The sequence below is a fragment of the Sceloporus occidentalis genome, unplaced genomic scaffold (assembly GCF_023333645.1).
Source record: "Sceloporus occidentalis isolate IW3139 unplaced genomic scaffold, rSceOcc1.0.p SCAF_50, whole genome shotgun sequence".
NCBI classification, from domain to species: domain Eukaryota; kingdom Metazoa; phylum Chordata; class Lepidosauria; order Squamata; family Phrynosomatidae; genus Sceloporus; species Sceloporus occidentalis.
The window spans coordinates 5,700,225-5,714,655 of record NW_028317030.1 but is presented as its reverse complement, the minus strand read 5'-3'; the positions used below and the strand labels follow the sequence as shown (position 1 = coordinate 5,714,655).

General features: G+C 44.1%; 1 protein-coding gene across 1 annotated transcript; it reads left to right on the top strand.

Annotated features, from left to right (window-relative positions):
* The first annotated feature begins 5,952 nt into the window (after positions 1 to 5,952).
* LOC149288751 (complement C1s subcomponent-like) lies at positions 5,953 to 14,431 on the top strand. The gene is made up of 11 exons (XM_089491448.1): positions 5,953 to 5,966; positions 7,039 to 7,249; positions 7,506 to 7,680; positions 8,227 to 8,352; positions 8,744 to 8,943; positions 11,267 to 11,414; positions 12,094 to 12,218; positions 12,849 to 12,921; positions 13,151 to 13,282; positions 13,371 to 13,445; positions 13,635 to 14,431. The coding sequence occupies exons 1-11, from the start codon at positions 5,953 to 5,955 to the stop codon at positions 14,429 to 14,431; spliced, it is 2,076 nt and encodes a 691-aa protein (XP_089347574.1).

Genomic DNA, 14,431 nt, shown 5'->3' with positions numbered 1-14,431 from the left:
CTTTCAGATCCCCTCGGGCCCAACTGGACACAGGCAAACACACACATCCACACAGGACACGCCCAGGGCGAAGCCACACCGACCGGACTAGCCCTTCTTTTCTCCGATTGGCTGAGCTCACATGAGGAGTAAGAACTGGGCGTGGATTAGTGGCCCGTTACTGTCAATGTCACCTGTGGGCGGGGCCAGGCCGGCTCGCTCAGGGAGGGTTACTAGCGGTCAGGACGTGGAGTGTCCGCACGGGGCACTGGATCACGTGACGCCAAAGGTGGGTGAAAGGTCACGGTGAGAAAGGTCTACCTGAGTGGGGGAATAGCGACGGTAACGTGTGTCTACGGGGCAAAAAATAACATGCAGGAGGGGTATCGGGGTAATATCTGCAATAACTATAAATAACTACTGAGGTAATCAGTGAATATGCGTATGTGTGAATAATCAATAAAAAATAATACATTTACTCTATATAATTGATAATACAAATTAACATATTATTATATAATATATAGTAATAATAATACATTTATTCAATATATATATATATATATATATATATATATATATAAATATACACCATATATGTATCATTATATAATATGATATATAGTAATAATGCATTATATATAGTAGCATAGTATATATAATTGAAATAAATATATGTATCATTATATATATATATAGTAATTATAATACATTTTTCTCGCTCTCTGTGTCTGTCTATCTCTCTCGATATATATAATTAATAATATAAATATATTTATTATATAATGTATAGTAATAATAAATGTATTTATATATAATATAATATTATAATGTCTAAAATAATTCATATAAATATATGTATCATTATATAATATATAGTAATAATAATACATTTTCTCTAACCCTCTCTCTCTCTATACATATAATAATATATATATTTATTATTCTATAACGTATAGTAATAATACATTTATGTATATAATATATATATGATATATATAATATAATGTATATGGCCGGTGAGGGCCACTGAGGTTTGCGGTGGGCATTCCTGTAAAAGCCCCAGAGACGCCGTTGACTTTCGCAAGGCTTGGCAGAAACACCAGATTCCATGTTTTTGATAAGAAAGTTTGGTAAGTGGAATGCGGCCGATGATCTCATCGCGGGATCCTGACGCTTGTACTTTGTCTTTTTATCGTGTTTTGGATCTAAATGGAACATGTCATTGTATTCACATACACGCAGTTTAACACCTCGATGCCCATAACAAGTCGGTGGTACCATAGCCATCACCCGCATGGTCTGGTAATAAATAATTCGGGGACCTCTAGGACTCGGGTGTCCCCTGAGCTCTAGCGCAGAACTTTCCTGGCTGATGTAATAGTTAATGCTGAGTAAAAAATTAGTTAATTATTCAAACCCCCCCCCCCAAAGGAATTAACCTCTCGGGGACCGCATCGACTCCATGACAGGTGAGTGGCAGGTGGAAAAGGCTCGGATCCGGTTATAACCTGCTGGTGTCTCCTGAAAAACAAACTGAAACCGGAGAAAGCAGCCTCCTCGAGGACAAAAGACGGGACATCTGCGGCACGGAGGACAATCTCATGCAAAACCACTAAAGGTGTTTGACTTGAGGATCTCGAGTCTCCACTCCCTGATCTCGACTAACTCGGCATTCATGGTCTGTTGCCTGTTCTATTATTTTACTTTCTTCTTCTTTACTTTCTTTTCTTTTTTTTTTCCCTTTAAGTGTAAGTGGAACAGCCTCCCAGCTGAAGTGGTAGAGGCTAATACAGTGAGGGTATTAAACATGCATGGGATAGACATACGGCTCCTGAATCTAAGACGAGACCAACGACTGATTAAGGTTTGAGTCTCTACAGCAGGGGAAACGGGATAAGTATTGCACTGTTCTTATACCCACAGGGGCTACTTAAAATTAAATTAAAATCATCAAATGGATTATTTTCTTCCCAAATAAAGCCGGACACCTTTTCCATAAACTGAGGTTTTATTTCATATGAGTTGTGTCTTTAACTCTATACCCTTCGTGATTCCGCCGCACAGCTTCTTCATTTTGGCAACGAAGTGGAGGGAATTCCTTTCATAGCTTTCCAAATCCAGCAAATAGTCCATGTTTCGTTTGTCAGCAACATACCAAGTTACCCGGCCTGTGATACAGTAACACGCAAGTATTTAACTGCTGGATATTTTAGGTGGGTATTAACAGGCATCACGAAACGAAATGGGAAAGGGCTATATATATATATATATATATATCCTGTATACACGCTACTGTCCAAAAGTTTGGGGTCACTTAGAAATGTCATTGTTTTTGAAAGAAAAGCACATTTCACCATTAAAATAACATGAAATGGATCGGAAATCCTGGGCAGACAGTGTTAATGGTCAATGGCCCTTTATCACTCCCATCACTCCTGTGTTCCAATGGCCCTTTATCACTCCCATCACTCCTGTGTTCCAATGGCCCTTTATCACTCCCATCACTCCTGTGTTCCAATGGCCCTTTATCACTCCCATCACTCCTGTGTTGCAATGGCCCTTTATCACTCCCATCACACCTGTGTTCCAACGGCCCTTTATCACTCCCATCACTCCTGTGTTCCAATGGCCCTTTATCACTCCCATCACTCCTGTGTTCCAATGGCATTTTGCGCTTGCTGATTTAAGTTTAAAAGGCTAATTGATGGTTAGAAAACCCTTTTTGTAATTATGTTACAGTCAGAAATGTCCTTGTTTTCCATTAAACCAGCTAAATGACCCCAAGCTTTTGAATGGTATTGTATATACGGTATATATATATATATATATATATATATATATATATATATATATATAGCGGGACATGTAAGTATTCTCTTATAGTTAATTATACTGCACCTGATAATCTAAGTCTAATAAAGTTGGCAACAAATATATAAACATAATATAAATGAGAGGTTTTGGTTATATGAATTGGCCAAAGCATAATTAAGCTCACCCGCCACGTCAAGGCACACTCTCAATAGGGTGAGAACCGACTCTCACCTCCTACATAGTGGGCACACAAAGCAGTTTATACGGCTACCAAAACCTTATTAATGAGTTGGGGGAGGTGCAATTAAACCTCCTCCCAATTAACCCCTGGACAGCAAGCTGCAACCAGACTGATGAGGAGCCAACAACCTCAAATATGAGTCTCAGGCTCAATATTTTGTTTTTTGTATACATTGTACAGCCAACACACTGTATTTGCAGCATGCTCACACTGTTTGGTAGGCCTCATATTATACATTTGTATTATTTGAGCCTGAGACTAGCTTAGCGCACCGACATTTTTTCTTTTCCCTGTTTGCAGTATAATTAAGTACAGTTAAAGAACCATAAAATACAACATTTATGGGGAATAGGGTCATTTCAAACCCCCAGAAAGGAAAAAGTTATAAGTAGTGCTCACAGCACCTGAACACCCGTCGGGGGCGGTCCGGAAATCCTGTCACTGGCTGGGCTGGGATCCTGCGATAATGCAGGGCGAGTATAAATAGATGCAAAAGAATGTAAATTGCTTGTAACTTCAGGCCGTGGCGGTTATCTGATCTGCTAAGGTAGCCGTTAAGCCCTTAACTACCCTGCATTAGCCATGTATTTACCTTCTGCCCAACCTAGTGCTCCCAGTCGCCCCTCCTCCGCAGCCAACATCTACATTGTATTAAAAGGTGCGCTATGCCTTTAAGACACAGGGACATGACGTCCTATACAGGAGCTCCGTGTCTTAAAGGCTCGCGGTGACTTCTAATGCAGTCCATGATGATCAAAGATCTCCCATGTAACCGGCCCATTGAGCAGCAGGGCACTGGGGGGCCGGAATGCCCCAGAGTCTCCGGGGCAAAATTGTAAAGATTCTATATAGTGAATCGCCAGATGTGTAACCAAAATGGCACTAATACCAATTTCCATGGAAACCTTGACTTATTTAAAGAAAGACTTCATCGAGTCACCTGCATTCAAGCAGGGATATCAACCATAACATATCTGGGAGCAAAAGCACCAGCTAGGAGTCTTATATATGATCAAAGCTGGGGGGAGAATAGGAAGGACTCGGCAACAGACTGCGTGACCCCTGAGAATCTGCCCCTTCCCCCTGAGATTGGGGCAAAAACCCTGAGATTCTACCCCTCCATTTTCTCTTCTCATATTGGCTAAACTAATTCATAACTTGAAACTCTCGCAAGCTCGTCCTTAAAATAGAGTGTTAGTTTATTAAAAATATATTATTTTATATTGCACTTACACAGCTGTCCCAGGCTGCACTACCGCTTCCTAGAAACATGTAGAAGGAATATATCGCCCCCTACTGCTACAATCTGAAAACACTCCTAAAAAATGTATATGTACCGTATATATTTTTTTTTTTACTTAAAACCTACATTTGGTTTATCTCCAAGGGTCTTCCTGGTTGAATAAGCCAAATGGCAAGTGAACTGACTGAGTAAATTAGAATAGCCGAGAGATTGGCAGCTGCAGTTTAATGTTGATAAATGTAAAATAATGCACTTGGGTCGTGAGACTTTAAACGCAGGGTATAGAATTGGGACGCTGTGCTGTCAGTGATATCAGAAGAAAGGGACTCGAGAGTCATTATTTTTAAGGGTTTAAAGGTATGTAGGCAATGCAACAAAAGGGTGGAAAAAGCAAGCAGGTTTTATCCCAGATTTATCTGATCTTTTTGGTACGGAATTAATGGGTTAATCTGTATATATATATATACAGATTATTGACAATCCTATAATATTCAAATTTATTATCTGCTTTTTTTCTGTTTGGCTTTAGTTGCACTTTTGCTCCATTATGTTAAACTTGTAATTCAGCCACAAAATGGGAAATGTCAAATAAAATCATAGTTATGTTTGGCGGTTTCTAATTTCAATTTTTAATGTAAATGTTTAATTAAAACTGTTCTTTCTTCACGAGTCTGTCCTTGGGAAGAAACAGTTAGATTAACGACCCCCAGGGGGCGCAATAGGATCATTTATTGCATTTTAAGACAATTTCATTAATGTTACTATAGTTACTTTTTTTCAGTGTTTTTCTACAATTGAAAGCCGTGGGGGGCAAAATCCAATCTATTGGGGCTTTCAGAAGACATAGCCCGTGACGTCGACCAGGGCTTAACCCTTGCGTCACATAGTCCCAAAAGGGAAACATTTTTACTCAAAAGAGGGCTGCGAGACGGGGTGATAATGTGTGAGACATCCAGGGGGTGAATAAATGGAAATAACTTGAAGATTTACACTTGTGCAAAGTGGTTACAACACTAAAATACTTTTGTTTCCATGGTGATGTTTCACGCTTCGCACCGGAATCGCTCCTTATTGCCAACCCCCCAGTGTCTTGTGCCTCATACCCTCCGAACAGGAACATTGCATTGCCTGTAACAAGAAGCAGAGTGGGATGGGACTGTCTCATGAAAACAGGGACTGTTGGGAGGTATGTTGCTCTAGAACCTCTCCAGAAGCCCCAGGTTGGGGTGAATTCGGTGTATTATGGTGTTAGCCCCTGTTGCGGAGTATTATTTGCTGTGTTTGTTACCCCTGGACCCTTCTGTATACAGGGCGATACGCTGTACCAGACTCTACCTCCTTTTTGGGGAAATCAGCTGATTTTCGGGAAATCTACTCTTGTGAAATCCTGAACTTTCCCCGGGCGTTTTGCCCAAATCCAGCTGTTTTTTCTCTCTGCCTCCCCAAATCCTGCCTCCCTTCCTCCAAAATCCAAGAGGGTCCGGGGGAAGCCCACCGGTCCAACACCTCAATAAAATGTTATTCTTCCACCCAAAGGTCCAAATTCCACGTTTTACTGCCCCCCCCCTCCATGTCTCGCGCATACACTCTCGGCTCTGGTAACGGCGTCTCTCTCCCCCGTCTACGTCTGTCTCACACACAGTCTCCCGAGTACGCCCAGCCAGTCTGAGCCATGGAGCTGAGACGGTGAGTTTCCTTTTCGTGTTCCTTCCCGTATCCATAAGCTTTTTTTATATAGCGCTCACAGAGTCTGTGGCCCCGTATGACGAGTCGCACCAGCAGCGTACAAACAGAAGGCGTGGGGGGCTCTTGTCTTTAAAGCTGCCGTCCCACTCTAATAGGTTAAACGAGCAAACCTCGGTGGATCTGTCATTTCTGTCTTTCCTTTAAAGGGTTAACCACAAAAAAACCTAAACCTAAAATATTTGTAAAAACTTTTTTGTATGTTTTTTTGTCAGCAGCATTTTTTTGGGGGGTGATAATTAAGTGTTCCTGAAGCGAAAGAGAATAAGAGAATGATTTTTTTTTTTGCCGCGTGGGTTTTCGGGCCGTTTCTCTCTCATTCGTTCCCATTTGTTTTCGTTTGGGGTTTACAAGACGAATGCACAAATTATACAAAATGACACAAAATTGGTTACAGTTAAAATTCGTACAAATCAAAATAATGTTTCTGTTCCTGTATTTAGATACAAAAATGTTTGCATTAGATGGGTACGGGTATAATAATAATAATAATAATAATATTAATAATAATAATAATCATCATAATATTACTAATAAAAATAATAGTAGTAATAATAATATTAATAATAAAAATAATAATATTAATAATAATAGTAGTAATAATAATAGTAATAATATTATTAAAATACTCTATTATTTATACATGGTGGAATAGAACGTATAGGCTGGTTAAAGTGAAGGGAAAAGTGACAGATCCGCTTACAGTATGTTTACATTTGTTTTAATGCAAATACAGTATGCATACGGTATTAATCTTTATATAGCGCCATCATATACTGAAGCGCCGTACAATGGGTAAACAGGGGATAGCAGGTAAAAGTGCCAATATATGAGATGGACCGGCCATATATTAATATATTAATGAACTACAACTCCCATGATGCCTGCTTGGTCTTTACCTGGCTGATGATGGGAACGGTACCTTTTGGCTGCGTAACGTCACATGATCTCTTTCCCAACTTAATCAGAAATGGAAAATACTCTGATAACTTGGCTCCTCCGTCTCTCTCGTCAGTGCTTGGCTGTTCCTCACCCTTTTGGGGTGCACCCACGCCGAATCCCCTGCTATGTATGGGGCAATCTCTTCCCCCAATTACCCGCAGGGCTATCCCAACCATGTGCAGGAATCCTGGGAGATCTCCGTACCCAAAGGGTTTGGAGTTACTCTGAACTTCATTCATCTGGATATCGAGCCATCCGAGAACTGCGAGTATGACTCCGTGCAGGTAAAACCCGGACGGTATCTCACCTCGTCATATTTTTAATAGCCATAGAGGGGCATCAGGGGAGGAAAGAGGGGGATCAGGTGAGGAAAGAGGGGCATAAGGGGAGGAAAGAAGACCACCAGGGGAGGAAAGAGGGTCACAGGGAAGTGTATGATATGGGGGTAGCACAGTGTATGGTGAGGGGTCTCTGCATATGGTGAGGGTACGTATGTCTGGGGGAGAGTTCGGGGGGGAATCTCACGCTCCTCTCTGGTAGGTGATGATCGGGGATGAGGTCGGACTCACCCTGTGTGGACGTAGATTTGATGGCTTCTCAGGAGAGCCTCTGCCGGAGCAGCTCTTCCCGTCCAACACCCTGAGAATCCGGTTCACGTCAGATTTCTCCAACGAGGAGAGATACACCGGGTTTTCAGTGATCTACACAGCTGTGGGTACGTCTGATCTGCCTGCGTAATGACTTAGCGGTCCGCTCCGGCCCTACGATCGCGTTAAATGGATATTGGAGGCCATGTTGAATGCACTCAACGCATTTTACTGCATGTAAAGCCACACCGGCGTGTACACAACACATGTACATCGTCCTTCCCACATCACCCGCACGGAAGTCTCCCTCTCATATCCCTCTCTATAACACGGCGAGAGCTGGGAGGACAGCAAGTGGGTCGGGGTTCCCTCTCATTGTATCCCTCGTCATGTCTCATTTCCTCTATCGGTCTCGCTGACCCCCTCTCTCTCTCTCCCCCTCTCTCTCTCTCCCCCTCTCTCCCCCCCTCTCTCTCTCTCCCCCCCCCTCTCTCTCTCTCCCCCCCCTCTCTTCTCCCCCCCCTCTCTCTCCCCCCCTCTCTCTCTCTCCCCCCTCTCTCTCTCTCCCCCCCTCTCTCTCTCCCCCCCTCTCTCCCCTCTCTCCCTCTCTCCTCTCCCTCTCTCTCTCTCTCTCTCTCTCTCTCCCCCTCTCTCTCTCTCTCTCCCCCTCTCAGATCTGGATGAGTGTAAGGAGCCGCTGGGGGCAGAATGTTCACATTTCTGCCACAATTACATCGGAGGTTATTTCTGCTCCTGCCAACCCGGGTATTTCCTTCACCTGGACAACCACACCTGCGGGGGTAAACTATGTAGCCTCTCGTCTCGCGTGACTTTTGGTCAGACTCATGGGCATTCAACGCATAGAGGAGACATGAGCCATAGACCATCTTCTGTAGGAAGCATCAAGGACCCTGCAAGCTGAAGGTGGTTAGGGTGGGTAGATACGTGTAACAGCCTCCCAGCAGAAGTGGTAGAGGGTAATACAGTGAGGGTATTAAACATGCGTGGGATAGACATACGGCTCCCGAATCTAAGACGAGACCAACGACTGATTAAGGTTTGAGTCTTTACAGCAGGAGAAACGGGCGACTAGACGGGGGCCGAATGGGGCCGATCTGCTGGCGGATTCTATTGTTCTATATCTTCTCCTAACACGCTCTGTATATATATATATGTATATGTCTCCCACAGTGCATTGCAGTGAAAACCTGTTCACAGACCTGAGGGGTCAGATCAGTAGCCCAGGATTTCCCCAAAACTATCCGGAAAATTCTTTGTGTGAATACAAAGTGCGTCTGGTTCCTGGGTACCAAGTCCTCCTCGCCTTCCAACCTAAAGATTTCGACGTTGAAGAGGATCGTAACGGGAGCTGCTTATATGACAGCCTCATTGTATGTATCCCCGCAGGTCCCGTACAGATCCATCCCAGGCTCGCTGCGATAAAGTGAAGCGGGCAGAGCGACCGATAATGAATAGAGAGAGAGAGGAGAGACATGGAGAACCCTGTAACTAAGAAATGGGGGCTCTTGGTGGCAGGTGGTGGAGAGTTGGGAGGGGTAGGAGGTGAATCTGCCCAAATCATCGCTAAATGGACAAATTATTAAGGGGTTTCCAACTTTAAATTTGGTCTTTCTCATCCCCAACAATGCACTTTCCCTCTCTCACCACAGCCGTCTCTTTCCTGTCTGAGCTCTCTTAAGTTAAAGGGAAAATTCTACCAAATTTTATTCTTACAAGAATCAGATTCCATTATCTAAAAATTCCGCCCTGTTTCCTTGTTGAAACCAGTTGTAGTTTTTTTGCCCCGTAATATAATGTTTTCAGGCAGCTGCATATCAGCCATTTGTATGAGGTTCTCACTATGTTATCTGAGCCCCGATCTACTAAACCCCCGACTCCTTATCATACTGCCTGTGGGGAAAAGATAGAATGACTCAGTCTTAATCACCCAGTCAGACTCTCTGAACGGACTTTATTAGAATTGCCATAAAGCATCAGCTCAGTGTGGTGTTTGAGCCAAAGTCACCCAAAATATCACATGACTGACGGCAACGGCCACCCCTAGGTCTGCGGATAAAGGGGTTATTACTCTAGACAGTGCTGGGGGTTTTATTACTGTATACAGCACTGGGGTAATATTACTGTATACAGTGCTGGGGTAATATTACTGTATACAGTGCTGGGGGTAATATTGTTCTATACAGTGCTGGGGGTTATATTACTGTATACAGTGCTGGGGGTATATTATTGTATACAGTGCTGGGATAATATTGTTCTATACAGTGCTGGGGGTTATATTACTGTATACAGTGCTGGGGGTATATTATTGTATACAGTGCTGGGGTAATATTGTTGTATACAGTGCTGGGGGTAATATTGTTGTATACAGTGCTGGGGGTAATATTGTTGTATACAGCACTGGGGGTATATTATTGTATACAGTGCTGGGGGTAATATTGTTGTATACAGTGCTGGGGGTAATATTGTTGTATACAGTGCTGGGGTAATATTGTTGTATACAGTGCTGGGGGTAATATTGTTGTATACAGTGCTGGGGGTAATATTGTTGTATACAGTGCTGGGGGTAATATTATTGTATACAGCGCGGGGGGTTATATTACTGTATACAGCGCTGGGGGTAATATTACTGTATACAGCGCTGGGGGTAATATTGTTGTATACAGCGCTGGGGGTTATATTACTGTATACAGCGCTGGGGGGTTATATTACTGTATACAGCGCTGGGGGTTATATTACTGTATACAGTGCAGGGGGGTTATATTACTGTATACAGTGCTGGGGGTAATATTATTGTATACAGTGCTGGGGGTAATATTATTGTATACAGCGCTGGGGGGTTATATTACTGTATACAGGGCTGGGGGTTATATTACTGTATACAGCGCTGGGGGTTATATTACTGTATACAGCGCTGGGGGTTATATTACTGTATACAGCGCTGGGGGTTATATTACTGTATACAGCGCTGGGGGGTTATATTACTGTATACAGGGCTGGGGGTTATATTACTGTATACAGCGCTGGGGGTTATATTACTGTATACAGCGCTGGGGGTTATATTACTGTATACAGCGCTGGGGGTAATATTGTTGTATACAGCGCTGGGGGTTATATTACTGTATACAGCGCTGGGGGTTATATTACTGTATACAGCGCTGGGGGTTATATTACTGTATACAGCGCTGGGGGTTATATTACTGTATACAGTGCAGGGGGGTTATATTACTGTATACAGTGCTGGGGGTAATATTATTGTATACAGTGCTGGGGGTAATATTATTGTATACAGCGCTGGGGGGTTATATTACTGTATACAGGGCTGGGGGTTATATTACTGTATACAGCGCTGGGGGTTATATTACTGTATACAGCGCTGGGGGTTATATTACTGTATACAGCGCTGGGGGTTATATTACTGTATACAGCGCTGGGGGTTATATTACTGTATACAGCGCTGGGGGGTTATATTACTGTATACAGCGCTGGGGGTTATATTACTGTATACAGCGCTGGGGGTTATATTACTGTATACAGCGCTGGGGGGTTATATTACTGTATACAGCGCTGGGGGTTATATTACTGTATACAGCGCTGGGGGGTTATATTACTGTATACAGCGCTGGGGGTTATATTACTGTATACAGCGCTGGGGGGGTATGTGTGTAAATGTTGTTATTTTGTTGATTACTTCAGATACAAGCTGGTGGGAAGACTTTTGGTCCATATTGCGGTAAAACAGCTCCTCCACGTATTGAATCTGGAAGCAACGAGGTGGATATCATATTCCAGACTGACAGCGGTGGGGACAATAAAGGCTGGACGTTGGAATACTCAGAGGCTGGTGAGCCAGACCCCCACCCGTTATATACAGAGACCCCCTAGCTATAGCCTAACCTCACATAGATCCCAATCTAGAAGAAATTGGGGGTATATTACACAAGAGGTAAACGTGCCAATATTTGAGATGGGCCGGCCATATAAATTTATAATTGAAGAACTAATATTTAAGGACATACAAATCCAGAGCAGACGGGGTTAATGCTGTAAATGACTATTGTAGCTGGAAACGGCTGATTTTTAATGGAATCTCTTTATAGGCGTACAGGGGCCCTTTATCACTCCCATCACTCCTGTGTTCCAATGGCCCTTTATCACTCCCATCACTCCTGTGTTCCAATGGCCCTTTATCACTCCCATCACTCCTGTGTTCCAATGGCACGTTGTGTTTGCCGATCCAAGTTTAAGTTTAAAAGGCTAATTGATGGTTAGAAACCCTTTTGTAATTATGTTACAGCCAGAAATGTCCTTGTTTTCCATTAAACCAGCTGAGTGACCCCAAACCTTTGAACGGTAGTATATGTATAGACAGACAGGAGGAGTGAAGTTGGAAAGATGAGACAGAGGTAGGTGGGGGGAGGGCAGTTAATCAGATAGTTTGAAGATATGCCTTAGCGGGGTATACGCACCATAACCCAATATAAACACCAATTAAATCCTCAAACCCTTTGTCTTCCTGTAAGCCATACCATGCGATCATCATCACCTTTTTGAACACTCGCTTCTTGACCCGCAAAAGGTCAAATATGTCTTTAAGGACAACGTGACTGTGACCTGCGAAGAAGGATATGAGCTCGCTACCATGCCGGTGAGTGGATTATGATCAGGAAACAATAGGTGTGAATACATTAGGAAACGAAGTCCCTGGCCCAAAGGGCTTACAGTCTAAGTAGCAGTAGGGAGTGGAGGGAGAGGAAGACTAGACCAATGAAGGAATAGGTTTAGGAGTTAGAGGTGGCATCTATTGGGTAAAAGACGAGATCTAGTCCTAGAGGATCTGGGTATCAAGACCTGGACCTTTTGCGGGCAAACCCAAGCTACAGCCCCCAATAACAGAGCGATCAAAAGCATTTGGCTACTGGTTGCAAGGGCAACAATACTCAATGCACACATTCCAGTCCTACCCTATACCAATGGACTGCTTAAAGGAGCCAGCAAGGATACGGTAAGGTGTAAATGCTGGCTAAAGCCTTCGTTACTCTACAGACCCTGGTGGCTATGTGTGGAACTGCAAGGAAAACATACAGAAACGTTTTCTGGCAAAAGTCCACAATCCTCCAATCAGAGCGGTTGCCCCCCCCGTGCCTCCTTGCCAGTCCTCCTCTGCTGGGTATCAGAGCCGTATTGAGCTGTCTGTGCCACGCATGTGTTAACATGTCAATGTGCCGAGCTTCCTCTTGGTAAATATGTCACCAAAATGTATCTTTGTCCATCTTAGGCAAACCAACAATCGTTCCAATCAACTTGTCAAGGAGACGGGACGTGGTCTCGCTTAGACCTTAAATGCCAACGTAAGCCATTTAACTGGAAAAAAAAGCCAAATTATTGAATTTCCGGGTGCCTGTCAGGTCCAAACTTGTTCACTTTTCTTTCTTACTAGAAATCTTCCCAACTGCCTAAATCTTTGGAATGACCACAATCCTCGTTCCTTCGCTGGATTCGTGGTTCTTTTGTTTGTCGGCGGTCTCTTGGCTTCTGTTTAGTCTCTGGTGGCTTCATTTAAAGTCTCTCTTTCTGCAGCTGTGGATTGCGGGCCGCCTAGCGGCATTGATAACGGGCACGTGGCCTTCTCCCAGACCACGTACAGGGCGCAAGCCACATACAGCTGTGTCTCCGAATACTACCAGTTAATCCTGCCGGGGTCTGCAGCCGGTAAGCGTCCCGCCAGATCCATAGGATGGAGTCGAAACATAAGGCACGGTTGTGGTACGAGCTGATCCTTTCTCTCTTTTGCCCGCAGACACGTTGCGCTGCTCCGCTGATGGACTCTGGGTTAGTAAGGATGGAGGACAGGACCTCCCAAAATGCACAGCAGGTACAGAAACTGAGCACCCCATCCCAAAACCCAGGGGTAGGCGGTAGAACAGGAGGCATGCCCTGCCTGACGTATTATACCCGGGGGGGTAGAAATACTTAAAGCCCGACAGAAGCCCTCTCTGTCCAGTGCCACCTACGTCCTTTCATACTGTTTCCCTCCTTTACTTATCCGCTTTTTCCTCCCCAGTTTGTGGCGTGTACAACCCTTCCCAGACAGTCGACGGGAAGATATTCAAGGGCAAACCGGCCAACCTTGGACAGTTTCCGTGGATGGTGGCCTTCCTAGAGCCGAAACGTGGCGCCGGAGCTCTCATATCTGACCGATGGATCCTGACTGCGGCTCATGTCGTGCAGGGGGTTGAAGACCCCGTGATGTATGCGGGTATCATTGATCTCCGTGGGCGCAAACATCAGAAGCCCCTAATCGCTAAGAAAGTCATTTTGCATCCTCAGTATCTACAAGATAACCTTGATACCAAGACAGACTTTAACAATGACATAGCCCTGGTCCAGCTGTGCAATAAAGTTGAGCTGGGGGTCAATGTCGCCCCCATATGCGTAGCTGGAAGTGATGAAGGAATGTTCCCAACCGTAGGTAAAATTGGGTATGTTGCAGGCTGGGGGAAGACTGAACGTAGAGATAAGTCGCCATTCCTTCTCTATACCAAGGTGCCCCTAAGCCAAGCAGAAAAATGTCAAGAACTAGCAGTAGAGAAAAAGTTCAGCTTCACCCCAAACATGCTGTGCGCCGGAGACAACACCGGACATGACAGCTGTTCCGGCGACAGTGGAGGACCACTCATGTTCCTTGACACCAAGAATGCCAGAAGGATGTACACGGCAGGCGTCATCTCCTGGGGATTAGACTGTGGACATTATGGTGTCTACACCAAGGTGGAGAATTACTCGGGTTGGATAAAAGAGACAATGGAAAACGTGGAACTGGAAGAGAGTGGGGAGAAATCAGGGTATACTTGTGGATAA

Bases quoted from the DNA above. Each gene is read 5' to 3' on its own strand.
- LOC149288751 (XM_089491448.1), top strand. The intron at 7,681-8,226 runs GTACGTCTGATC...TCCCCCTCTCAG, and splicing joins AGTGATCTACACAGCTGTGG to ATCTGGATGAGTGTAAGGAG. The intron at 13,283-13,370 runs GTAAGCGTCCCG...TTTTGCCCGCAG, and splicing joins CCTGCCGGGGTCTGCAGCCG to ACACGTTGCGCTGCTCCGCT.